A 25,582-nucleotide genomic window follows, 5' to 3' on the forward strand; every position below is an offset into this window, starting at 1 on the left:
TAACGACCATGATTACGTAAAGCTAGAGGGTTTTATAGTGTTTACATTGATCGCATGGATACTCACCTCTTCCATTTCATCGCTTTTGTAGAGATTGGCCACTTCACCGGTGCTCAGCATATTGTTAACTATCTCGAGAAACTGTTCCTCCGCCACTTGGGTGTCGTTGAAGAGAAAACTAGTCGGCTTATTCTCAACTCCCGCCATCGAGTAAAGCTTCTTCAGGTCCTCGCGGAATTCCATCACTCTGTATTGCTTCGTAACGGCGATTTGAAAGGTGGTCAACTCGCACATGTAAGCTGCGATACGGGATACTGATTGTCTGCCACTACCACCTATCCCAACTAGTAGCATGTTGCCTCGGGGCTATACGATTGTGGGAGAAGGATTGTCTTGCATATCACGAATCGATTAGACGATAGAATCACAATTTGAATAATGACAGCTCGAAGACGAATTTTTTCATTTTCCATTCATGTAAAATAGTTTACGGAAAAGTAAACGTTTGGAATATGAAACATTTACTTTGTAGTCTTTGAGCTATTACGAACTTCTGACATGGAGATTAGTGTAGAAGGCAGACAGTCTTCCTCGGAATTTCCATTTAGTTTCCTATTCATGGATCATCGTTGAAAGGAAATAATGTCTTACGACGTATTTGTTAAAGATCCCTCCTATATTATAATCATGCGAGTAACACGCACGGTGCACCATTTTATGCCTAATAGTAATGATAATTAATTAATGCAATTACAATGAAAAGTTTCGTCAATATAACTTCCAAGTTACGTATATAGAAATTGTTTGATTAAAAATTTTAAAGGATTTACAAGTGCTTCGTGATACTTTCAACTGTATACATAAAAAGAAAAGGTTACATTGCATGTCGCGTTTGAGATAAACGTCTGCTTTCTTCAGTAAGAAAGAAGAAAGGGCACATGGTATGGAATGGTCATGATGCTCGTATTATATCATACCTGGTGCTCACGAATCACTGACCTGAGATATCACACGGACAATGCGGCATATATGCTCGACCGCGTCGTGGAAAAGAATGAGATCGAGGCGTACTACACCAGTAGAAGCGTTATATTCGTCCATTTGTTCCTCTATATGGCGTCTCACGGCGGCGATATCCACGAGATCCTCGTATATGTTCCAGGCATTCATAAAGTTACCTGCGCTCGTGTATTTTCTTTAGACAGTCTTTTTATAGCTTCATCATTGCGTTACGTATTACGACTCTAATTCAACGTTATGTTAACATACGCTATGTTCTTTTATCTTTTTTTTTGCAAACGGTTAATTCATCGAGTGAATACATCAGCTTAATTATGATAATTTTGAGTCTTTCTTTAATGATCGTTGAATGCTTACCGAAAAGAGGAATCGTTTTATCCGGACATATACTTGTTATCGTTAGCTCGAAATATTTACCAAGTAGCTCACTTATTTGTCCAAGGAACCATTCTGTGTCTCTAAAAAAGATAAAAAAGAAATAACGATTAGATTGCATTAGAAATGTTTATCATAATTTTGACTTCCGTTTACCTCTCGTCGATGAAACGATCGCAAAAAACACGATAAGTTTCGTGCAACCATAAGCGCAGAAATGTGTGAACCGAATATTGATGATCCTTGTGACTTCGAAGCAATCCTTGGAATATCTATTAAAGTAAATAAGATCGAAATTTCTTCATTATTTTTTCAAGAAACCATATTTATATTCGAAAAGTTTACCTTCGATATGTCACGCAAATTGAAGATATAATGCATCTTGGCAGGTGTTGGTAACATTTTTAAAACAACGCGATCATATAAAGTTATAGTAGCAATCGTTAATGTATCGGCTAAAAGAAAAGTTAGATTGAATTCGTAAGTGTGAATAGGAATGATATATCATCCTACCAATTCCTTTCACTTCCGTATGAAAGTCCGCGGTTTGTTGATTAAGCATCGTCCCATATATTCGAATGATTTGCTTCTCGCTGGGAAACGTCATATTAATGACGTTAAATTTCGTAAGTAGTCGATTCGTGATGACATTACGACCACCACCGGGTGGACCCATAGCTGCCATTAATTGTATCTTTTGTATATATCTTTTCTGTTGATTTTGTCGATCGTACCTATTGGAAAGATTATCGACGCTTATACGATTCGTTCCATAAGTTTTAATATTCAGATGAGTCATTCGAATTCTGCTGGCAAATTCGCGAAAAATGGAAGAGAGAATTCATGCTCTCAAGAAAAAGTACATTTCACCGCTTTTCTACGAACTCTTTGATTTACCACCTCTCGAAGTCGATCGGCGAACAGATCGGCTTCCCTGCGGACTTCGGTAAAACTTTTTGATTTACCAGAATCCATAGTCGATCCACTGACGGATCAGTTCCAATGGTGGCTGTGATCCGTACGTCTCTTTCATCGGCATGTTAAAGTCGTCCATAAAAGTTATCATCGTTTTATTGGCGACGGGAACGTAAACCGCTTTCGTGCGTTTCTCCAGTCTGCTCTCAATAGCATCCTATAAGTATAGAAAACTCGTCGTTGAATATATCTTTTCATTGTTTCCGACATCAATGAAACATTCTTTCGATACCATCAAAGAATCATTAAAGTTACCTGAACGTTGTTCGATGTTGTTTGAGCGGACATATTTATAATAAGTAATGTATATTTGACAATATCCATAGATTCTAAAGCCGATCGTGCAATCGAGCTTTTTCCAGTGCCTACAGGACCAATCAGAAGGACGGGATAACCGTTGAATAACAGATTGCTTACGATGTAATTGTAGCGAACAGTGTCCACCGTCGGTACGATTATATTATGAAACGGTGTCCTAAGGACGAGAAAATCTTACTTTCTTTTCTCTATTTGTATTCGTTAAAGGAAAGATAAAAGAAAGAAGTAAAATAAAAAGAAAAAAAAATTAGCCCTGTCGGATAAAAAACAAATCATTCGAAATACATTTAAAGTCTTTGTTCTTACCCCGGCTGAAACCTCCAGGCTTGGGATAATTTTTCTTCCCACGAGACAAAACTACGCTGACGCACGTCTACGTAATATTCGTAGATCGTATCTCTTAAGGGAAACGATCCTTCTAGTTCTCTTATGAAATTGTCCATCTTTAGACGGCCATCTTCATCAACAGAGGCGCATAGTGACCATATCATGCTGTAATACCGATAGGAAATTTATTCCTTCAAACGAATCATATAGTCGTTAAGCGTTTCACAGTTAAACCGATCATCCATGATCAATCGCGAAAGAGGTATTCGTTCGTAATCCGACATACGTTTGGCGATTTAAGAGGAAATTGCAATTAAGGGATGAGAGAAAGCCGTAAATTCAAAATGGATAGCATCCAAAAAGCCGACAAGTATACGTAAGTATAGTTTTCTTATTGCGATTGCATCGCTCGAAACAAGAAGAAAAAGGAAGGTGCAATCCGGCGAATGCGGAATATCGTTTAGATGCAAGAAGAATCAAGAAATTTATGGAAGATACTCGAATCAGCCGCGAGCTCGGTACAATTGATAGTTCGGATGGGGTTGGTCGGAAAATACCAGAAAAGAAACCAGATCTTGCAAATGGTGGAGAACGCCTCTTCGTCGTTGCCAACTTCGGCGCTGGTCTTGGGTCTGGCGAGCACATCAAGAAGCTTACAGAGGGACTGAATGGAATTTAATTCGGGAACTGGCACGAGTTCCTTGCACTTCTGATGCTTAAATTCCAACGTTATGTCGACGAAACGATCGAAGAGTTCTTTCATCTGATAGGTTTATATGTCTCGATGATTTATTTCTTTTTATATTAAATTTTAATTTTTGTTTATATTTAATTTTATATTTGATCTTTTACGTGTTCAACGAAAACAGCTTCCTTCTCGTGACTCTGTAACCAAGATTTAACGAGAGGACGCCAACCAAGATCCTTATAATCGTTGTAGACCATACCTGCCCTAGAAACAGTGGCAGGAGAGGCAACACAGAGATCCTGAACCTCGAACAACAAGGACACTTGTTTCGGCATCGTGATCCGCTCGTTATTGATCAGCGTCAAGATCTATGTATATATGTATGCGCCGACGAAAATTTCACGATAGGAGAAGGAAATGATATTCAACGTATGAGCAGATAATAACTTCGTTTGGAATAAGCCGAGGGAAACCTACTTTGTTATCGTCCATAACACTGTTCATATTCTCGATCCACACGGCATCGACAGGCCCGTCAAAGAGAATCCACTTTTCATCGGGCAACTCGCCTGTAACGATAATAAAACATGATTCACTTTTGTTTGATCTTTTTTTTTTGAAATATGTTTCTCGTCGATTTTTTGGTTTTTCAACGTTTCTCGCATTGTCGTCCCCTCGATTTTTATTATATTATTTAAATAAATGGGATTAATCACGCGATGACATCGTAATGGCGTAACGTAAAAATGACCCTCTTTGTTAGAAGTTCAATTCGAGAAGAGATAAAAGCATTTTACTGGAGCAGGTCTTCCGCATGATCGACGATATTACTCCATCAAGCCACTCTCCGGTCGAGAGATTGTATTCGCCATAGAGCTCGCTGAGGTTCAGTGCTTTAGGATTAATTGGATAGACATGAACGGCGTTGTAACCCGGTTTTCCATCGTTCTTCATTGAGCTCATCGTATTTTGCAATATTTTCCATGTGACCGTCTTCGCAGTGTTCGATTCGCCGACAATCATCGTCGAATGTCTTGAATTTTTCGTCTCGTAAAGTTCAATTACTTTTGTAATTATCAATGAAATCGGCTGCGAACAAGGCCCAGTTTATTTGAATCAGAAGGAATAAAATCACATAGGGATAAAAAAGATATTTTATCAACAAGGAATTACTTGTAGCTTTAACTTGATAGCCTCTTTAGTAATATAATCGATGATTTCCTCGTAATCTACGGTTGGCACGTCGACGGTAGGAAATAGATCGGTGGTGATTCCAAGGAAGAGAGGTAGATCGTTGGACGTAAGTTTCGCCACGTTCATGTCTTTCATCGCAAGAATGATCACCTGCATTTCGATGAGATATTCGTTATCGGTTCGTCCGAAATCATCTCGAAACGATGTCATAAATTATATGAAATGAAAACGATCGAATATGGGATAATATTTTATTGCAATTTTTATTTCTATTATTTTCACTGCTCGTTTACCTCGTCGTCAGCTAAATTCGGATGAAGACGTTTCTTCCAGCCGGCGTATCGAGTCAAAGTCACTATACCTCTTAATCCAAAATCATAGTGATACTGTTTGCTCAGTTGTTGCTGTGCCAAGGTATACAAGGTGAAGACCTATAAAATATTTCTTTGATTTCGACGTATTCTACAATTTCGACGGTAAATTAATTCGAAATGAAGTCGGATCGATAATAACCTTCCGAGCAAGTACGCGAGTATCCTGGAATCCTTCTCCGAATAAATTGATCTCGGCGATCATGCTGCTGTCTGGTACCATCATCGAGATCGGTCTGAACATGGATTTCAAATTATCCGGAAGTTCCGTACGACCCGCGTATCCGGGATTCATCGTGATAAAGATACCACAGGTACTAATCAACGATATGTCTTTGCTCTCGAAAACGAATCTCTGGAGTTTCTGAGAGAGTGCGGTTAATATCGATAATATTTGTTGCGCCACAACGGACAACACTTCGATATTGATTCTGTGAAACGGGAAGATCGATATAACGTTGAAAAAAATGTTATAAATAAAAACTAAAAGTCGATTCGTGCGATTTACCTGTTAAATTCATCGAAACAACCCCAAGCACCTGTCTGAGCTAAACCCGAGAACATCCTTCCCATACTTATGTAATCTAGCCCTTCCGAGCAATTCTGCACGATCACGTTGAATCCCAATGCCTTTCCAAGATCCTTAACTGTCTCGGTTTTCCCTGTTCCAGCTGGGCCCTTAGGGCTTCCCCCTCGATACAAATGAAGCGCCGTCGTCAGAGTAATGTAACATCTGTCAATGAACAAAGAGAATAGCACTATAGTAAGCTACCGGAAAGTAATAGATATAATGGATAAAATCAATGAACAGTATCTTATCGTAACGTCGAAGAAGAACGATATAGAACGATTCGAGATAGAACGATTTGACGGATTACGTGGAGATAATGAAAGATGAAGTTGAACAGATGAAGAAAGCGATATTAAGAATAATTTCGAGGATTGTGCGTTCGCGCAAAGTCGTAAAGATGAAAAAGCTTTTTGAAAATAAAGAAAAGAAAAGAAATCGTGAGAAAGAGAAAGGATAAAGAAAATAAAATTCAAGTATGAGACTATATTTTAAATCGACGACGCCGTGCTCTTAAAATATTCACCCTCTTTTTCCATTCTTTTTATTTATATATCTACATATGCATCATTCTTCCTTTTTCTTTCTTTTTTCCTTCTCATGTATTTTCTTGGTGAAGGGAGGCGCAATAGAGGCGCGGTTGTTGCTTCGATTTCGCGAACGTATGCTGCGCTGCACTTTGCCATTTAATCCGTCTAGATAGATAAAGAAAAAAAGGAGGAAGGAAGAAAGAAAAAGATAAAGAAAGCAAGGGGTTGCGTCTGCTGAAGAGGATAAAACGGTAGAACGATCGCACAGCGTGCCACAAAGAAGAAAATTCGATATAATAACTCGACAATGTGTAGCGATGTTAGTAGTAGAAGTAGTAATAGTGGTAGTAGTAGCGATAGTGGTGGTGATGGTGGGCGCGTTCTTGGCATCCTTCTTTATCGCGAGACAAATTCCTCTCTATAAGGGAGGAAAAAGAAAGTAAGCGTCGAGTCGGCCAGCTCCTGTCTATAAATTAGACACCGGCGTTGCGGGCGGTACCCTTTTATCGCGATTAAATCGATACCGCGTTAAGTATCGCCGTAGATTACGTTTCTGTCTCTTTCGTTTTCTTCCTTTCCGTTCTTTCTCACGTTTTACGACTTGCATCGTGTAAATCTCTTCATCTTTCTCACGCACTAAAGCTATTATCACTACATTAGGGCCATTGCGTTCTTTTTTTATGTTTATTATTATAATTCGAATACTTTCGAAGGTTCGTCCTTGCTCCATGTTAATTGCTAACATTTACTATCTTTAAATTTATTTCTTCCCTAGATTTTTTTTTAAATTAATGAATGAATGAATTACTCGTTTTTATCATACCGATCAGTTAATGGGGTTATCACGAGACGTCCCGAATTTCCTAGATACTCGTATCCGTATACGAAATGAGTATTTGTTTGGCGTACAATGCAATTGTCGATGTCTTTTTCCCAGTAGAACCTTAGTTGAGATAACCACTCGAAGGCGGCGACGTCCTTGCAATCTGAGAGAGAATGGAAAGCTTTTTGAGCGCTTTCGTTCGCTTACTCGTTTACCTAAGTTACGAGACGTAAACGATGCTCTTTCGAGGCTGATGCTGTATACAGAGTGTTTCACTCTACGTATGACAAAACTTGAAATCTTCTTTTTTTCTTTTTTCTTATAGTTGGTGTTTCTTTTTTCTTTTTTTCTTTTTAACTTTATCGCATGAAAGAGCTTTTCATGGCATGTAAACAAACAAGAGGTTGGAAAATGGAGAAAACTTCGTTTTTGTAAATGGTATGGTAAATTTTCTTATGGTCATATAGCCATCGCTAAATTAAACAAGTTTTGCTTGAAATATTCTTCAAAATTTTACACTTTCTAATAGCTAGAATGGTTTGTAGTTCTTGCGGTAAAACATTGTTTTGAAATAAAAATATTTATTTATTTCGAGCAACGTGAAACTTGTGAATTTTTGAAGTATGCATATTTCAAATAAAATTTATTTAATTTAGTTAGGAGTAGACGATAATAAAAGCATATTGCATTTGAAAAATCGAAGTTATCTCGTTTTCAATTTTGTTTGTTTACTATAAAGTTCAATAGAAAGACATTCCAATATCATAAATGAGTTAGAAAATATCGGGCTATGATACGTATGTTGAAACATCGTGTATGAAACGAATAGAACAAATACCAACGAATATATTTCTATCTTTCACTCGCGATATGATAAATTTTAAAGATGTAATAAAATGAAAACTCACTGTTCTTGTACATTTTTTCGATAACGTCTCTTGCATGGATCTCGATTACAACGATGGCCTTGAATTTAAGTCGATCTAAATAATTTAGATCACTTCTTATTGCCTCCGAGTATTTGGCCAACGCCTGATTCTGTTTCTTTTTTGATCGCCTCAAAGGTTTCTTCGAGTCCACCAATCTGTTTAATTTAAAATAAATAATTAAAAATATTTTGATGAAATTTTTCAACACACCAAGAAATCGATTTTTGTAAGAATTTAAAACGAGCAGAGTCGAAAATCGATTGTACGAAATAGTACCTAACATTTATCCATCGTACGTTCTTCTCGCGATTGCGGAAGAGAGTATGAAAAAGGATAGAAGAAAAAGAAAGAAAAGTTTTATCTCCCTTCCTCTCTCTTTCTCTCTCTTTCACTTTTTCAAAGTTCAACATCGTCGAGACGATATTCGCCGGCTCTACGCATTTTTCCTTTCCGTCTCACCAACCATCCGCGTTTCTCAACGACCTCCGGCTCCTCTTTTTCTCTTCACCAGCCTCTTCCTCCAGCTTTCTCTCTACTCTCATGACGAGACGCTTCGAGCAACGACCGGGTACACAGAGCTTCGCGTTACATGAACGTTTACAGCCAAGGTCCCGGGACGTAGGGATTTTACTCTGGCGAAGAGATCGAGAGAGAGAGAGAGAGAGAGAGAGAGAGAGAGAGAGAGGAGAGGAAGAGAAAGAGAGAGAAAGAGAGAGAAAGAGAGAGAAAGAGAGAGAGAGAGAGGATACGGTCGGTAGTGTTGGTGTGGGTTAAATTATTCGCAGTACGGCTAGTATATGCAAACGAGAAGAGGAAGGGTGGCATGGCTGGATCGCAGGACGAGAGGTAGAATATGCAAAATTCCTCTTATTAGAGTTACCGTGTCCCTCTCCTCGTTTACCCTCTGCCTTTCCCGTTTTCGGTCCTTCCCTTCCCCTCGTCAACCCACTTTCCTTCCCTATCTCCATCTCTCTTTCTTCTTTGTATCCGCTTTTCCAAGTCTACCTCTTCGTCCAAATCGAACCTCGAGAACGAGCTTGGAAAGGCAAAGATGCAAACTTCCGATTTCTGTGGATAACTCGTGTTGCAGTTTTCCCAATCGAGAAACGTACGTACCATATGTATGTATGTATCTATCTATACTTGTGTAGAGAGAGAAAGAGAGAGAGAGAGAGAGAGAGAGAGAGAGAGATAGGAAGAGCAAGAAAGAAGGGAGATACATAGGCAACGCTCACTTGCAGTGCATGAGTGTCCTGGTGCAGTCGTTCGTCCACTGGATTTGAGTGGACGTAATTCCTGGCTGGCTCGGCCACTCTTTCACCCACCTGTCGCGTTTTGCGAGCATTTTTCGCAGCGCCTCTCTGCAACGCTTCAACAAATCGTGCAAACTCTCTCTCATCGCTTCTTCTACAATTTCGAACGGATTCGTATTGATTTTTGGTTTCATTTTTTACCAATCAATAGGAAGATCGTAGAAAAAGACGAACAAAATATCCAAGTAGAGAAATGAAATCGTTTGCTTGGCTACTCACCGATATTACATAGCCAGTTTTCGACATGACCTTCTAGGGTAACCGGATGAACGAATTGAACAAATTCGCCATCGTTGGAATTCATGCCAGTGGCTAATAGTTTGCCTGTTACGGACTGAGAGAAAGATCATAGATACGATAGAAAGATAACATGAGATAAGTAATCGTTGATTTGTGTTGTACCTTTAACAGTGTTAGGAATTTTATATTTTCGAAGAGCTTCTTGATATGAGGCTGTATGAGATCCGGTCTTCTTGAGTTCGCGAGTATCTCAAGTAAATCATCGTTCGAAATGAAGTAGAATCTTGGAAATACGTATCGTTTAGTCTCGAGATATTGTTCTAGAGCACGTTGCAGTGCCTCCAAGTTCTCGTTGAGTTTATTCAGAACTTCGAGCAAGCCGGCTGGCGGGAATGAGAGGACGTTCAGTAGAGTAAGAGAAAAAATGCAAATGCTGTCGCTCTAGTAGATTTACATTATTTTGCAGGCACGCGGACGCCTCGTTGCACGACATTCTCTTCCCTTTGTCTCTCTCTCTCTCTCTCTCTTCCTTTCTTTCTTTCTCTCACCACAACCGAGATAGATATTTTCCTATCCTATCCTGTCCGCGTAACCGTAACTCGTAATTTGAATAATTTACGCGCGCTTAAATGATCCCTATCTCCGTAGTAAATTTGTGAAGTCTCGCGTTCGAGAGGCGTAGTATACCGGAGTCGATAAAAACGTAATTTCTCGAGCCTTTACTTCGTGGTTGCGGTAGAAAGGACTAAAGAAAAGTCGAGCTTAGTTCTTTTTCTCTCCTCTAAAGTCCACGAACGATGTTAACTTTTGGGCGTAGTTGATAAAACTTTCCGATCTCGAGATATACGTACGCGGAACGTGAGTGGCCGGTAAAGCCAATCTGTGGTCCGCCATGCGGGACGTGATTTGCACCCAGGATAGTGTCAACTTGTCGAAGTCGTTGGTTTCTTTTGGAAGTTGTTTTCTAATGTCTTCGCTGGAGAATATATTGTCCATATAGAAATAGCTTCTTTGAACGCTGAGCACCATCTCGAGAACCTCCCCCACAGTAGAAAGAGTCCGTTCCCAATAGTCGACTTCCGTTGCGAATGGCTCGACAAATCTACGAACGAAGAATAAATAAAATTCCAATATGATCAAAAAGATTTCTCTACTTTGTTTCTCTCTTTTTATCTTTTTTCTTTTAGACTTTACAAGTAGTTAGTTACCTTGTCGATTTCATCGAAGACAAATGAACTTGATGATCCTCCAGTGTTTCTACTATGTCGTCTATACTTTCCAATTTATAGATACCTTTGGTCTTGTACGGTGTCATTTCTATTTTCATTACTTTCCAAATAGCGCTGATACGTTGCAATCCCTAAAAGATATACGAATACTTCTTATACGAATTTTCTAAATTTCCAAAATCGAAGACTAACCAGTTCTATTTCAAGTTCCATCGTGGCAGCGTTTGAGATATCGGCGATCTGTTCAGAGAAATTTTGCATCTGCATATCGGCGATGGCGTCGAGAGTAAAATCTTCGGACATCTCGTCGAAGTCTCTTTCCAAGATATCCTTAACTTGCTTCCAATGACGAGATCTCATCGAAGGATTTTTCAAATCGGTTATCAGCGGCAATGTTCGGCGAAATTTATCGACACTCGCTCTGTAAATGTAATATAAATAAAAAGATAGAGAGAAAGAAAGAGGGAGATAAATCTTGTCAAAAGTATACTCGAAGTTAGTAGTGCTGTTTGAAATTTGTTGCTAGCCATTCCTACGTCCATTTTAATTCACACATTCGTGATCGTACGTGATTGTAATTTTGACGATGAATGTAATGCTCCGTTCTATTCGCTACAATCATGGACAATAAGCGTCAATTACGTGTTCCCTCTTGCTTTTCATCTGCTTTTCAGAGTGAAGCATGCTCTATTTGCTTCGTCCTTCTATTTTCTCACCTCTACGTGATATATAGTATTCGGCTTTCGAAATGTCGCGGAATGTTCCTTTCATTAAATTTATGCCCGAAATTATTTATTAAAAATAAAATGATCGGTCAACAAAGAAAAAGAACAATTTTCTATATATCACGATTGATATTGAATACAAATAAAAATATTTTCGTTATCTCGAAGCGGAGAATATATATTACGGAGGAAAATTTCTAAAACGATGATAGAACGTTGTTAATTTTTTGAAGTGAACTTCCATTATATTAAATCACAGTTTTCTTCTTGGTCCATGATCCGTGTTAGCATAAGCTAGTGAACAAATTCACGACAGTAGTAGGAGAATAAGAAGAGTTAAGTAGGAACTAGAAAGAGATCCTCGACGTACCTCGTGTGCTCAACGATCTCCCAGTTTCTCTCCTTAAGCTCTCTGCAGAGTCTTGTGAGTTTTCGAAATAGGGCGTTCGCAACTGTGTCCATCTCTTCTATTTCTATCTTCCAAAATTGCTCGTTCTTGTAACGATTCCATGCTTTGTCCCATTCGGCGGTCAGTTTCCAGACAATCTCTATGATCGCTATGTTCTATGAAAAAAGTAAAAGAATAGCGACAACGATGCAGGATAATTATTAAATTTATCTTTATACTTCAACGTACTTCCTCGAGTTCTGCCAATTCCAAAGAATCGGGTTGGCTCAACCCAAAAATCGCGAGATGTTCTTTGAGCAGTTTTTCTCGTTCTTTCAACGAGTGTATTTCTTTGTGAAAGACATTTATCCATGCGAACGCATCTAAAAGAAATCAAAAGTGCACGCAAATCCAAAGAGAAACTCCATAATACATAAAACAATAGCTTCATTTACCATCTATTTGCCATTCGGACGTAAACGGTCCAGTATCATAATATTTATGGATCAACGATTGTATATTTTCGTAAAACATAGCCGAATCGCCGAGCAAATTGTTTTTGAATTCCTCCTGCAATGGACGTTGAGTCAAGAAGACTCTCTTTTATCTATACTTTTTTTTCTTTATTTTAGCACTTTCTAGTCTTACAGAGAAGAAAGGCGAGAGTGGAATTTTATTTCGAAAATGGCCGCGGGCAACGTACCCGAACGAATCACGTACCTTCTTTTCGGATAAAATAACTTCGTAAGAAAAAAGTAGCTTCAAGTAGGCAAACCACGATCGGTCGATGTCTTTTACCTTTCTTTTAAATTCAAACGTTGTCGATACCTCGTATTTTTCTGTAATAAGAATTATGCATTTTTCATTTGTTATTAGTTTTCGAAATAAAAAGAGACGGTTTTAAAAATAGAAATTAATTCGAAAATTTTTGATAATATGTGAAATTACGAGGAAATTCTTTTCGAGAGGGCCAAAGGTTATCGATCCTTTTACTTTCTATGCGAGGAAACATTTAAAGATTTACCCAACATTTCGTAGAACTCCATGATCTTAGGGAATTCTGCCTCCTCCTTTGGAATCTCGGCGTTAAGTCTCTCGAACAACTGCATTGCGAATTGCATACTGATCAGATCCGTAGGTTCCTTTGTTATTCTGTGAACGGTTGAATTTATATGCGAGTATTCTCGGATTTAAAAAAAGAAAGAAAAAATAAATTCGAACGATCGGGTAAGTCAAGCTACTCGCTTGACGTGTGGGTCGGATCGTAAAAATTTTATGTTTATGAACCGTGGAAAAACCATAAAATGTGGAATATTTACAACGTGCGTTATCGATCTAGACACTATAGTGCATTTAATATTTTCGTTTGAATACTTTAAACGGACTTTATCGTTAATTTATCTTGAACAAAGTTGCTAACTTTTTCGTATTTTCAGCGATATATTGATAGACGTGATTGACTTTGTTTTCGATTACTCGCAACATGAGAGCACTTAATTTGTGTTGCCAAATCAAGCATTCCTGAATGATGATGCTTTTTAAACTATCGCAATTTATTTCGAGAAAATATACGTTCATCACGGTCTCTTGCAGTTCGACAGTGAATGCAATGTTTGCGTAATTGTTAATGTCAGAATCGAAAGATGTAACCGTTGGCTTCAACTTTTCGTATCTGTATAACAAAAGAGAAAGTCGAAATACATTATATATTACAAGAAATAGAATTCTACGATTGTATGTTAGATCGAAACAAAAAGAAAATCACCTTTGAATGAAAATATCCTTATTGACTTCCCACACGTCCTTGAAAGGTTCCCACGTTTTAAGATAAATTTGTATTTGGGAGAAACAATGACTCGTTTCTGTTAATTTATAATTTTTATTATAAAAATGTATGGTTCAGGAAAATATAAAGAAAAATAAAATAATCTCAAGACCATCATCAAGCATGTGCTGATAACGAAGAAGTTCTATGTCCTTCTCGTAAACCTTCCAAAGAGGTTTCATATCTCTACTGGGGACATTAAACTTTTCGGTTAATCGTTGAATGTTCTTAATCGGTATTAATAGGTAGTGGAGAATGTTTGATAAGGTTGTGGCGATATCCGATAGGTTTGGTGAGAAGTGTACCTGAACACGGATACATGAACATGTTAGCTTTCAAACGTTCTTGGTCGAAGGTCGCTTCCCTTCCCTCCGGTATCGTGATTCACTTGAATCACCGAGGTGGTAAGCCGGAGGGTAGTAGCGCTGGACGTTCGAACAATGTGCACGAAGGGACACAATTATAGCTCTCTCTGTTGATACCTTATTGTTGACCAACTCCAGTTGCACCAGTAGAAGAGGAGATGGTCCTGCTGTGCTGTCTCCGTGAAGGGCCTCATACATGACATTCATAGAATACTTAAGGCAGAATTTCATTGCTTCCTGAATCGCTAGATCAAACTGGGTCAAATATTGTTGCCACTCCTTCAAAATCTAAAATTGGAGAAACCCTAAATCAATGAATCATACGAATTTATAATACTTATACGCATTCGCATTCCACAGGATGTATGTAATATCGTGAGCTCAACTGGGATAGTCCATATTTAAAGAAGAACGTATAAAATTGATGAGCGTGGTTGGATCAGCGAGAGGCTTTACATATATATATATATATATATATATATATATATATATATGTATATATATATAAATGAAATCTATGGGTTGGATTCGAGTTATATGAAAGAGGATAATTCATTTTGGTCGTTGTAATCTGGAAAACGGATTTATTCGATGGATTTGGTTGGAGAACGGGAAGAGAGAAAAATTAATACACCCTTTAGCTGGCATTAAAGGGGAACTAAAGGTTCGATTTAAAAGGTTTATACTTTTTTTCTCGGCGATACATCAAATAAAAGGCACGTTGACACGCCCTTTGTTTATAGTGATAAAAATATAGATAACATAACTTTTCGAATTAACCGAGTGTGCACGTGAGAAGATAGTCAGGTTATTAAAGGACGGATCGTAACAAGACCTGTGACGTTAAATTATCTACGTTTCTGTCTTTCTCAACTTTACTTATACGTGAAAATTGTCTAGGAAGTAATAATGATATCTTATCTATCCGAAGAAGTATTTTAAGAGTAGTTATAGACACTGGAAGTTGTTTCTGTGTAAAATAATTTCAGTGATCGTTGGTTATGCAATGAAGATGAGTATAGTGAATATATATATGCGTGTGTATGTGTGTGTATACATACACATACGTATATATATATGTATACATAGACACACGCATATACGGCACAGAACGTAAAAATAACTCGAAAGTTTAATCTCTGGAGTAAACGCATCAAGCGTCTACGCGAGAGGATCGTATTACGACTGCATCGTCGATTTCAACGTTTCTCTTTACGGATCTTCGTCCTTAGTGCTCCTCGTCTCTCTTTTCGTCGAGACGACAATAAAAGTCTCCGTAAGTAGTCGAGAGGTAATCCTTGGAAAGTCCCGCGAGTGCATAAAATCATAAGAAGCGAATTTCAGATCTTTAAGCACTATTACGGTGTCTTAGCGAGCTTTACGAGCGCATAAATTTATAAAGTATCTTCTCGAAATTCTTCGAGGATATATATATATATATGTTCTTTCGTTTTCTTGATACTTAAAGTATCTTTAAACGACGACGATTTTATCGATTATTTAACGTACGTTCTACCTAGTATTTCTAATTTAACATACTACAGACATATTATGTCGCTTGTACCTTTTAAATACTACTACGCGATCATAGTAATTGCATTGTACTATTACCATTATGTGTTATGTTAATCCCAAGTAAAATGAAAAATAAAAGGATAGATATCGTATCTCGGAAAAGTATCGATTATTAAAGACTTACGTTCTGGATTACTGGTTTAAATCCGTCGAAGACCACCATGATGTATTGAACTATCGTGCTGTACTTTGTAAGTATATCGACAACAACCGCATCCCTGAAAAGTTTTGGGAAGTTTCAAAGTTTCATAGTTTCATGCTTCAAAATTGTATGGCTCACCTCACGCTTACAAGTTCCTCCTGCAATTCCGACAAGGTATACGCATAATTTGGTTTTAACATGATCATCGACGATTCGCAAATATTCTCGCATATTTTTATGATCTCGGAATTGGATTTCTTATAAACACGGATGAATTCTAAGAGCTAGAAATTATTTTTTTTTCATTTTCTGTTTTTTTTCGAGGACGGTGAGCTTTCAAACCCGGATAGTTAATCCTTTCGAACAGTCACGTCCTTTAGATATAGATACGGATACAGAGATAGAGATCGTACGTTTACTTATGAATGGATGATCAGATAAAACTAGAATACCGAGCGAACTTCTTCGGTATAATACATAGAAAATGAAATTAAACCACAATTGGGATGAACTTAAGCTAGCATAAATGGAATCGTTAAAGTATACTTTTCCGGCTTGATCGTAGCAATCTGTAATGTAATTTTCGATGTTCTCCGTGTTCCATGTTAGTCTATTTAAGCCAGGATTGATCTGTCCGTCGACCCGCCGGATTAATTCTCGAAACAGTTCACGTTCTTTGTCGGACAATGCTGAAAAATGAAAGTGTCGTTTATCATTTCGTACGTGGGAATCATCGGGAACAAGAAATATTACACCTAAGTATCTTTAGTTCTTTTTATCTTCATCCAAACTTTTTCTCTTTCATTGTAATCTTCGATTGATCAAAACGAATCATCGTTTGCACGGATACTTACCCTTTCTGGTAGAGATTCCACTAAGCAGGTTTGAAATATAATTAATCTGACAACTTGGGAAGACGAAATTAATTAATTAATTATCATTAAAAATTTAATTTTTCTTGAAGTGAAAAATGATAAAAAAATAGAATGACAAGAATTCATAAAAGAATAAATAAATCATTTGTAAAGAAATATTATAGCTCACGATTTTTCTTATTGCAATTAATTAATTTATCCAAAGTTTCCTGTCTTCGTTTCTGTGCCATTTTATTTTTAATCAAAATAAATTTTATATGTGTATATTAATCAATCGAAAATTTTCAAAGCCGATCGATAATTTAACAAATCATCGTAATTGAAAAAAACAATTATGAACAATCAACCAACCTTCTATGATTTTGTTGTAAGTATTGGTCACTTCAAGGATACCTTCGTACATAGAAAAGATTATGTCTTTTTTAATGTGTATGGCAGTCATTTGAATTGGTATGTGAAATCGAAGATTGATCCAACAATCGCATTCTCGACAAAGAATTAATATAAAAGAATCCATATTGCAATCGAGTAATAGTGGCGATTTTTCATTTCGTTTCATCAAGTATCGATCGAGACGAAGGCTTGGATTATCGCTTGACTCTTCTATCCACTCTTCATAGAGATTCGTTATAATGTCTTCGATTAACTTTATCACTATGTTGCACTGATTGAAGATCTCAAATTTCATGGAACAATAGGGCATCCATTCGGCATCTTCCATTATTTTTTTCATTCTTTTCAAATTATGCTGTTTTTGCTGCAGGTACAATGCTTTACCAGAGTAATATGGCATCAGTGATGAGTATTTATTTTTCTCGATTAAGATACTTTGCTTTGTAAACTGAATTTCTTTGTTGAACATTTTCCATATCTGACGGGATTGTTAGAGTTTTGTCAAAACGAATGGATCCGAGAATATGGACAACGTAGATGTATATGTATTATGCAATGAAGATAAATATATTGTAGAAAGATATAATTTAGCTGAGCTAATGTGAATTCAAGTTATCAATTTCTATAATTTTAACATTTCTTATATTATTTATATATATATTTTTTCGTATTTATTTCATATGGTGCTATTTAAGGCACGGATAAATTTTGAATATATTTATATACTATATATTACAGTTCCGAGTTGTTTTATAGCTACGTTTATTAGTTTTCGAAATTCCTATTGCAATGTTTAACTTTGAGAATCTTGTTTCTAAGTTCGAGTTCGCTCTCGAAACTCGCTTACCTCCATAGTCTTATTATTGAAGAGCTGCTGTAGTCGCTCTCTGTTCATATAATTGTAAAATCCATAGAGATTCTCGATACCCTCCTGTACGTTGTTCATGTCGGTGAAGACGGTTGCTATCAAGTTCTCGATTATTATCTCCAATTCTCTGACTTCGTTGCGAAAGACAGACATAATGTTCTGCCAAGAAATGTTCAACACATCGAATATTTTATGAGAGTTTGCTTCGATTTTCTCTAGACTCTCAAGAAAGAGTCTTTCAATCTTTTGACAGGCTCTACTGTGCTCTCCTCCTTTGGTTCCACCAAACTTTGGTCTTAGAATGCTAGTTGTTTCGTCCATTCTACAAAATAATAAAAAGACGATCTTGAGTTCTTTTCGATATATCGTGAGTCGCAGAAATTAATATTTGAACACTTCTAATCCAAATAAAAAATTATTTTTAATATATGAATAGATTTAAAGAAATAAAGAATTAAGGAAAAATAGACATTCAAATATGTCTATTAAACATTCAAATATACAGTTTTAAAAGTGTCCGAATATTCCATATTTCTTTCAATCAATATTATCCGACACCTGGCAAAGTCTATCATCGCTTTGCAGATGACTATCATGTCTTGGCATCTTTCGATAAAAATATCTATGTGATGAAAAATGTTATCGATGTCTAATTCCCATGGATATTCGGTGTACATATTATGGGCATCTGAAATCTGTAAAATAATTTGGTTCCTGTATCACAGTGTAATAAAATTCGAAGGAGATTATAAGTACAGTCAGATTTCATTTTCGTTTCGTTCGACTCGCAACATAAACTTCAACTTATTTATTTCCTTAGTAGTTTATCACGTTTTATTATAATCACGACGTAGGTACCACCCGTAGGTTTGTCACCATAAAACTTAGTTTTATAGTCGTCTACCTATATATTTTCTCGAGGAAACTCGAAAAAGAGCGACGTATTACTCGCGCAGGAGAATTTCACTCGTTATCGCGTTATGCGAGAAGGGAAAGCCTAAGTCGGCGTTATTGCACCTTTCGGTTAACGCGAAAACTTATACATACATTGTCTAAACTACTTCTACCTTCTCAAAGAAAAGTTAAACGAGAATACAGAAGAAGGGGTCTTCACTTTTTACAGCTTCTTAAGATTAACTTATATACTCTTTTAAAGTTGTACGAATATTTCCAATCTTTCCGATCGAATAGCGATTTTAGGAGAATTTTAATATTTTTCGTTCCATCAAACGATATTTCGAATTTGACTGAGACAAGTATGTACATACATATGCGAAAACAGAATGCGTTCAAATATGTTATACGATCGAAAAGCAATTAATCTATTCTAGCAAAATAAATGTAAAAAATGTAAAAAATGTAGAATATATTTTTTACGAATGGATCATTGTTTCCGAAAAAGGGAAAAACTATTTCATAAATCTCTTTTCGATACACGCATGCATTTATTTAATTATACGATACCATTTAAAGTATTTTTCTCTACGGTATCATTTTTCATTCTTCAACAACAATTTCAATGACATGAAACGCAATAAGCTCTTAATGCGTTTACCTATGCGTGACTCTACTGAATTATATGACATATAATAAGCTTTGAATGTATTTGTTCATGGAGCGTATATAGCGTAATTTTAAACGCTCAGTTTTAATTTACAATGATTTTCATTAATTTCAGTGTGAATTTTGCCTTTGAAGATCAGCTTTTCGATTATCGCGATGATTACCAGCAAGTTTCCATTTTCTTATATTATTGCAATTCGTACCATTTTTACGTATTAGACGTATGGGATCATAAAGATATTTGGACACTTTATAAATTAAATAGTTTTCTCTACACTGGGTAATGAGTGATAACAAAAAATAATTTTTTGTTTTAATTCCTCGCGCACTTCGTATAGCATATTAATTTCTTCGTATCTAATAAAAAATTCAGAGTACTTTGTCCAATATAGAAGAAATTATTCCATTCAAAAAGTGTCCGCATATTTTTGTGATTCACTGTAATTGCTAAAGCATCATATTTCTGTATTCAGAGAAAGAAAAATGAGCGCATTCCGTGATTTATTACAATCCAGTTTTATAACGAATGCAAATTTTCTACGAAGTTTTTGTAGAAGCAATTCAGTTGTCTTTTTCACAAAATTATAATGTTCTGAAGGTTACCGATATTTGTAAAAATAAATAGAATCAGACGAACGAGATTCTTTACGTAAACTCTTAATATTATTCAAACATACGTACATAATTTTTTTTAATAAAAAAATTTGTTCATATGTATTTACTTTAATATAACGTTTCTTGTATTCTTTGCAAGCACGAATACAATTGGAGAACATTTGGATGCTGGCACGAGTTTTCCCTTTGAATACTTGCCGAAGGTCGATTAAGTCCCGACAGATTATAATGATCTGATTGCTCAATGCAATGAACAGATTAGTCATTTTTTCGGTGGTGTTGTAATAAGGTGAATTTAACCAGATCATTCTGCAAAGATGTATTATTCTCGACAGAAACGGAGTTAATTCATCTGGTGTAGTACATTGCTTTAATTTCTCGCAAGGTTCTTTCAGAAGTGTCAAATACTCAATGTTCGATCTTGCTTTAAGAATTTCTATTTCTATGTCTTCTCGTAGTGTGAGAAACTGTTGTACATAAGTTGACTGGCTTAGTATTAATATATTTATGATACGTTCTATCGTCTGATTATAAACTTGGAAATTCAATCCACAAAGATTATCGTCTATGAACAGAGTAAAGGAACAGCTTTGTTAGATCAAGATAATCAAGTAACACGTAACTATCGATTTCATCGTTGTGACAGCCGAGGGAATACAATTTACGGTGTATCTATGATTTGTTTTTTATTTCGAAATTTTCTCAACTATAAAATAATCATAGGAAGTGAGGACCACAAGGATTCCCGTTAGAATCGATAAAAGTATCAAAAATAAAATGCTAGTCACATCGATCGTTAAAGAGAGTAATCGAGAAAAGTAGCAGAGGTTTATCAAAATATTACTCACATCTGTAGATCCAGAAATCGTATACGTCATCAACGGAGAGAAGGTCTTGCAGGTCTGTCTCTTCCTCATCGATGAGGGTAAGTTTGATTTGAGTGGACCAATGACTCACCACAGTCTCGAACTGTTTGACCAAATCCTTATCGGAGCTGCCTCTTTCGGGGGTGAGCTCTTTACTTAAGACAGGTATATATATCATAGTTAAGCCCAGCATTTTGTACGTGAAATCGGTCAAGTTGAATAGAAAGGCGTGCAAGTTGGCGAAAAACTCCATTTTCACGCATGTGTTACGACGAGTCATCGGTTAAGGAAGACAAATAAAGATTGAAACGAGATCGACATAAGGAGGCATATCTAATTATCTCTACCGACATTTCTATGTATTATGGACGTCTTAATTCCACAGAAATCCTTTTTTATTACGAGAGAATTCTTTTTTATACGGATAAAGATGTACGCATCAATAGCGATCGCTCGGTCTACGTTATACAAAACGAACGAACTATACTTTTCAATGATATCAAAAGACCAAAGAAAAGTGACGTCGCCTAAAAATGTTGTTAGAAAGTTTCCCTTTGACCGTAATAGTATCGTCGACGATTTTATCTAAAAGAAAATTCTAAACCAATACCAGTAAAAAAAACTTGTATAAATTGAGAAAAATCTTGTACAGAGAGAAACATAGAAGGAGAGCAAAGGGACAAGATGAACTGTACGAATTCAATCAAATTCTCTACTTCAGAATCCATTAGAAATAACGAAGTGCATTTTGTCCGAATGCAACGCAATCGTTTCGAACTCAGCGACTGAGTAATTTCGTTCACGTACGTGAGCAAACATCGACGTTGAATTTACCGGCGCCGAGTTGGGCAGTGCATTTAGCCGAAAATTATGGTAATAATAACTTCGCTTGGTACGCTCTTTCTCTGTCCCTGTGTGTCTCTTTCCTCTCGTAGTCCCCACCAAACGCAACATCGAGCTGCTGCTACTGTAAGCTCCTGCGCACGAACGTTCGACTCCAACACGTGGGGAGTCCTCGACAGAGCTCGTGGGGTTCCGAAAACTTTGCTCGCGCGTTTTGGTAACGGGATTGCGAGTGAAGTTACAAATTCACTTGGTAATGTCATCACGTCAGATTGTTATGACCTTAAGCCGAAGCGAGTGCGGTCCGCGTATCCACGTGATCGCCCTTGGCATCGTGCGACGCTAATCTAGAGAAACTACCGCAACTACTTCCATCCGCCTGCGCTTGCTCTCCCACGCTGTTTGCGACTGACCGAAACTATTTGGAAGTTAACGATTAGTATCTTTCCTCTCTTTCACATTCTTTCCTTTTCCATACTATATTCTCCACTTCGTTCCTTTTTACTATTTCCAGATAGCATATCTATTTGGTCAGCTAAACCGACTCTCTTACGATTAATATTATTTTTCATTTTATTCGAGCGGTGAGACATACGAGAAGAGTGACTGGTAAACGACCGGAAGGGCATTTACGGGATAGAAGTTAAATTTGATTCTTCCTCGGATGAAGGTATTCTTGCTTATCGGAAGAATCGGCGTTCTAGCTTCGAGTATTTAATTAAACTTTCACGTGGCGCGTGTCGTTCGTTGAAGGATCGTAAAACTTTCTATGCTGAATTTCTTTCTCTCTCTCACTCTCTCTCACTCTCTCTCTCTCTTCCCCTCCCACCCTTTCTTCATTCGTACATCGAAGCGGTTCATTCGTCTTGTCTCAACATTTCAAAGATTTTCCGAGTCTCCCATAGCGCGAGTTAATCACCAACGAAAGCTCTGCAAGTTAATCCAAAGGAAAAATAGATAAACAAGTAGGTAAAATAAAAGAGAAAGGATACTGTCGGGCAAGGTCTCGATCTTGAAGATTATCGGTGTTAGAACACTTTGAACGACATTGAGGATGTAATATTCGACACTCCAATTGAACGAACCAAACACAATGGTGTCATGGAAGTTCTCCAAGCGAAATATCTGATCAGGTTTTCGAATGAAGTAGCATAGCTCGTACACTGGTGTCAACGGAAAAGACAGCAAGGCCATTGGTACCTTGTTTGTAACCTCGTAGTATATGCAGAGCACGCGGTGCTTTGGGTTTTCGAAGAACTCTCGAATAATCACATGACACTGATACGTCCAATCCTTCTTCGCCAATCCACTCAGTGTCGTCATACCTTTTACATAGTGTACCTTAGCCAACGGTGAAAATCCGAGTAGGGTGAGGACAATTCGTATTCGAGAAGCGTAGACTATTTAAGATTCTTCGAGGATTAAGAACTTTTCTCTCGAAAAACTGCGAGCTCTCTCTTTCTTCCCGAACGTTAGAATAAAACCGTGAGAGGAAGAAGGAGAGAGAGAGAGAGAGATAGAGAGAGAGAGAAAGAGAGAGATAGATAGATAGATTGAAAAGGCGGAACGAACGAACGTGTTTAATGGAAACGCAATTAAAATGATATTGAAGGATCGTTAAGATCGGCCACTTTCGAATAAGAAATTCGAGAAAAGTTTTTAACTGTCTCTTTACGAACGATCTCGCCTCTAACGATTTTATTCGACGCAAACTATTCGCCGACGTTGAGATTTTTCGATATTCTTACTCGTTTGTAACGCAGAGACATGTCTTCTTTTCTCTTTCTCTCTTTCTCCCAATCTTTCTCAGTTCTTTCTAAAAGTAGTGTAAGGCACTCACCAATTCATTCAATTCCTCAATCGTATAGTCCGCTCTTAATTCTGCCTCGACCTCCTTTCCTTCGTCTCCTTCTGCAATTAATTTAACTTTCAATTCATCTAGATCCTAAATCACGAGAAACGGAGGTCATAAAATCGTCGGGAAGTTTAATTGAGAAATTTAAAGATTCTGCTCTGTGTTCGCTCGCTTGCTTGCTCGCAAAGATGCGAGGATTCTTTGTAAGGGGAAAAAAAAGACGGAAGGCTAAGGGTTTCGTAAATAAAAAGGACAGTTTCAGCTGAGAAAGGAAACAAATTCTACGAACGCACGGATCGTTCGTTAGTCGTCGATTGGAAAGGCGTCTGCTGCGATGGGTCCTCCTAAATCGAAGAGGAGAGTTAAATCGAAGGCATTCGTTCCAGGAATCTCTCTTCTCCGTACCGATATCATTCTCTCTCTCTCTCTCTCTCTCTCTCTCTCTCTCTTTCTCTTTTTCTCTCTCTCTTTTTCCTTCTCTCTCTCGCCTGATTTTCTTTCCTCTTTCCTCTTACTTCACATCCCAGTCTCGTTCTCTCTTTCCCTTTTTCTTTCTCTCCCTCTCTCTCTTTTTCTTTCTTGTTTCCTCTTTAACCTATCACGATTTTACCCTTAGCCGATTTAATAGGAACGATAAATCGCGGAAAGCTACTAAATCGACGGAAAAGGAAACACGTCGGTCGACGGAGAATCGAGACGAGAGCGCAAGGATACCTTGCCGTGATTTATCCTCTACTATGATAGAGAACACATTATGCGAATTCTCGCGATATCTTTTTCTATCTCCAAGAAGACTTATCAATGTCACTCATGGTGAAATAAAAAGAGAAGAAGAAACCATATATTCTTTCTTCTAACTTAGATGGTTACTGAATTAGATATGGTGTACCATATACCCAATTGTTTTCAACTTTTTTCTTAACAGTTCGAACTAGAATAAAGATAATTGAAGGCAAACTGATTCTATTAAAAATTTTTTAATGGAAGAAATTAATAATTCAAAATTATATGCATGCATGAATATTACAAAATTTCAAAAGATATTCGTGTTACTATGATCTTTTGTATCAAAAACATGAGCCTTGAGAGATCAACGATCGATACTTTGACTCACGAGCTATTCCCAATTTGTTCAACATCGAGTCGAATTCTAAAAATTTATTAAAATCAGAGTTACTTTTATGCTGCGAAAGTATCGAGAACACATCCGTTTATTTATTGACTTGTCGTGCCGTACCGAGTTTTGAAAATTTATTTAGGTCAATGATACTCTTATAATATGTTAGATACGCATATCGTAAACGAATTTATTATTGACTCAATGAGTAGAATTCTGAAAGTGCATATAGGTCAATGATACTTTCATATGGCATCTGTTACACTTGTCTAACATTGACGTATTGAGTCGAATTCCAAGAATTTATTTTAGGTCAGCAATACCCTTATTTGACGCTTATTGAATAGGTACTTGTTTTTCATCGTCTCAACAGATCGAGTTGTTCGAATTAAAGTAGGTGAGTATTTACTACACATGTGGTCTTGAAAAAGTTAACACTTTCTTTGTTTCGACAAGGCCATCCGTCTATTTTTATATTTAACGTTAAAGAAAATCGATAAGAGAAAAAATAGTACTATGTTTTATTTTTAAGAAATATAAAATGCTAAGGTTAAAATAGAGGTAATAATTATAAAAGCCATTTAGATTTTATATAGCATATTAGGTTTATATATTTAGTAAGTTAAATTTCAATCAAATTGAAAAAAAGAAAAAAGAAATTCTTGCC

General features: G+C 36.9%; 1 protein-coding gene across 1 annotated transcript in view; it reads right to left on the minus strand.

Annotated features, from left to right (window-relative positions):
• Positions 1 to 22,135, minus strand: part of LOC127064792 (dynein axonemal heavy chain 2) — a 31,589-nt gene extending 9,454 nt beyond the window's left edge. The window contains exons 1-42 of the mRNA XM_050996347.1: positions 21,083 to 22,135; positions 20,342 to 20,799; positions 18,615 to 18,751; positions 18,036 to 18,378; positions 17,147 to 17,666; positions 16,263 to 16,609; positions 16,059 to 16,204; positions 15,903 to 15,996; positions 14,321 to 14,491; positions 13,951 to 14,143; positions 13,779 to 13,875; positions 13,507 to 13,685; positions 13,038 to 13,196; positions 12,734 to 12,852; positions 12,469 to 12,583; positions 12,263 to 12,396; positions 11,996 to 12,189; positions 11,093 to 11,321; positions 10,880 to 11,031; positions 10,523 to 10,773; positions 9,834 to 10,054; positions 9,651 to 9,765; positions 9,354 to 9,525; positions 8,098 to 8,273; positions 7,190 to 7,352; positions 5,777 to 6,001; positions 5,411 to 5,699; positions 5,191 to 5,328; positions 4,877 to 5,047; positions 4,501 to 4,792; positions 4,181 to 4,272; positions 3,868 to 4,071; positions 3,573 to 3,778; positions 2,995 to 3,180; positions 2,626 to 2,845; positions 2,361 to 2,527; positions 1,909 to 2,129; positions 1,741 to 1,850; positions 1,552 to 1,667; positions 1,378 to 1,478; positions 1,000 to 1,178; positions 67 to 366 (exon numbers count right to left, since the gene is read on the minus strand). Of these exons, the coding sequence (XP_050852304.1) occupies positions 67 to 366; positions 1,000 to 1,178; positions 1,378 to 1,478; positions 1,552 to 1,667; positions 1,741 to 1,850; positions 1,909 to 2,129; positions 2,361 to 2,527; positions 2,626 to 2,845; positions 2,995 to 3,180; positions 3,573 to 3,778; positions 3,868 to 4,071; positions 4,181 to 4,272; positions 4,501 to 4,792; positions 4,877 to 5,047; positions 5,191 to 5,328; positions 5,411 to 5,699; positions 5,777 to 6,001; positions 7,190 to 7,352; positions 8,098 to 8,273; positions 9,354 to 9,525; positions 9,651 to 9,765; positions 9,834 to 10,054; positions 10,523 to 10,773; positions 10,880 to 11,031; positions 11,093 to 11,321; positions 11,996 to 12,189; positions 12,263 to 12,396; positions 12,469 to 12,583; positions 12,734 to 12,852; positions 13,038 to 13,196; positions 13,507 to 13,685; positions 13,779 to 13,875; positions 13,951 to 14,143; positions 14,321 to 14,491; positions 15,903 to 15,996; positions 16,059 to 16,204; positions 16,263 to 16,609; positions 17,147 to 17,666; positions 18,036 to 18,378; positions 18,615 to 18,751; positions 20,342 to 20,799; positions 21,083 to 21,353 (8,373 nt within the window). The 5' untranslated portion in view covers positions 21,354 to 22,135. The remainder of the gene's footprint in view (positions 1 to 66; positions 367 to 999; positions 1,179 to 1,377; positions 1,479 to 1,551; positions 1,668 to 1,740; positions 1,851 to 1,908; positions 2,130 to 2,360; positions 2,528 to 2,625; positions 2,846 to 2,994; positions 3,181 to 3,572; positions 3,779 to 3,867; positions 4,072 to 4,180; positions 4,273 to 4,500; positions 4,793 to 4,876; positions 5,048 to 5,190; positions 5,329 to 5,410; positions 5,700 to 5,776; positions 6,002 to 7,189; positions 7,353 to 8,097; positions 8,274 to 9,353; positions 9,526 to 9,650; positions 9,766 to 9,833; positions 10,055 to 10,522; positions 10,774 to 10,879; positions 11,032 to 11,092; positions 11,322 to 11,995; positions 12,190 to 12,262; positions 12,397 to 12,468; positions 12,584 to 12,733; positions 12,853 to 13,037; positions 13,197 to 13,506; positions 13,686 to 13,778; positions 13,876 to 13,950; positions 14,144 to 14,320; positions 14,492 to 15,902; positions 15,997 to 16,058; positions 16,205 to 16,262; positions 16,610 to 17,146; positions 17,667 to 18,035; positions 18,379 to 18,614; positions 18,752 to 20,341; positions 20,800 to 21,082) is intronic.
• Positions 22,136 to 25,582: the final 3,447 nt, after the last annotated feature.

Source organism: Vespula vulgaris, chromosome 6, assembly GCF_905475345.1.
Source record: "Vespula vulgaris chromosome 6, iyVesVulg1.1, whole genome shotgun sequence".
NCBI classification, from domain to species: domain Eukaryota; kingdom Metazoa; phylum Arthropoda; class Insecta; order Hymenoptera; family Vespidae; genus Vespula; species Vespula vulgaris.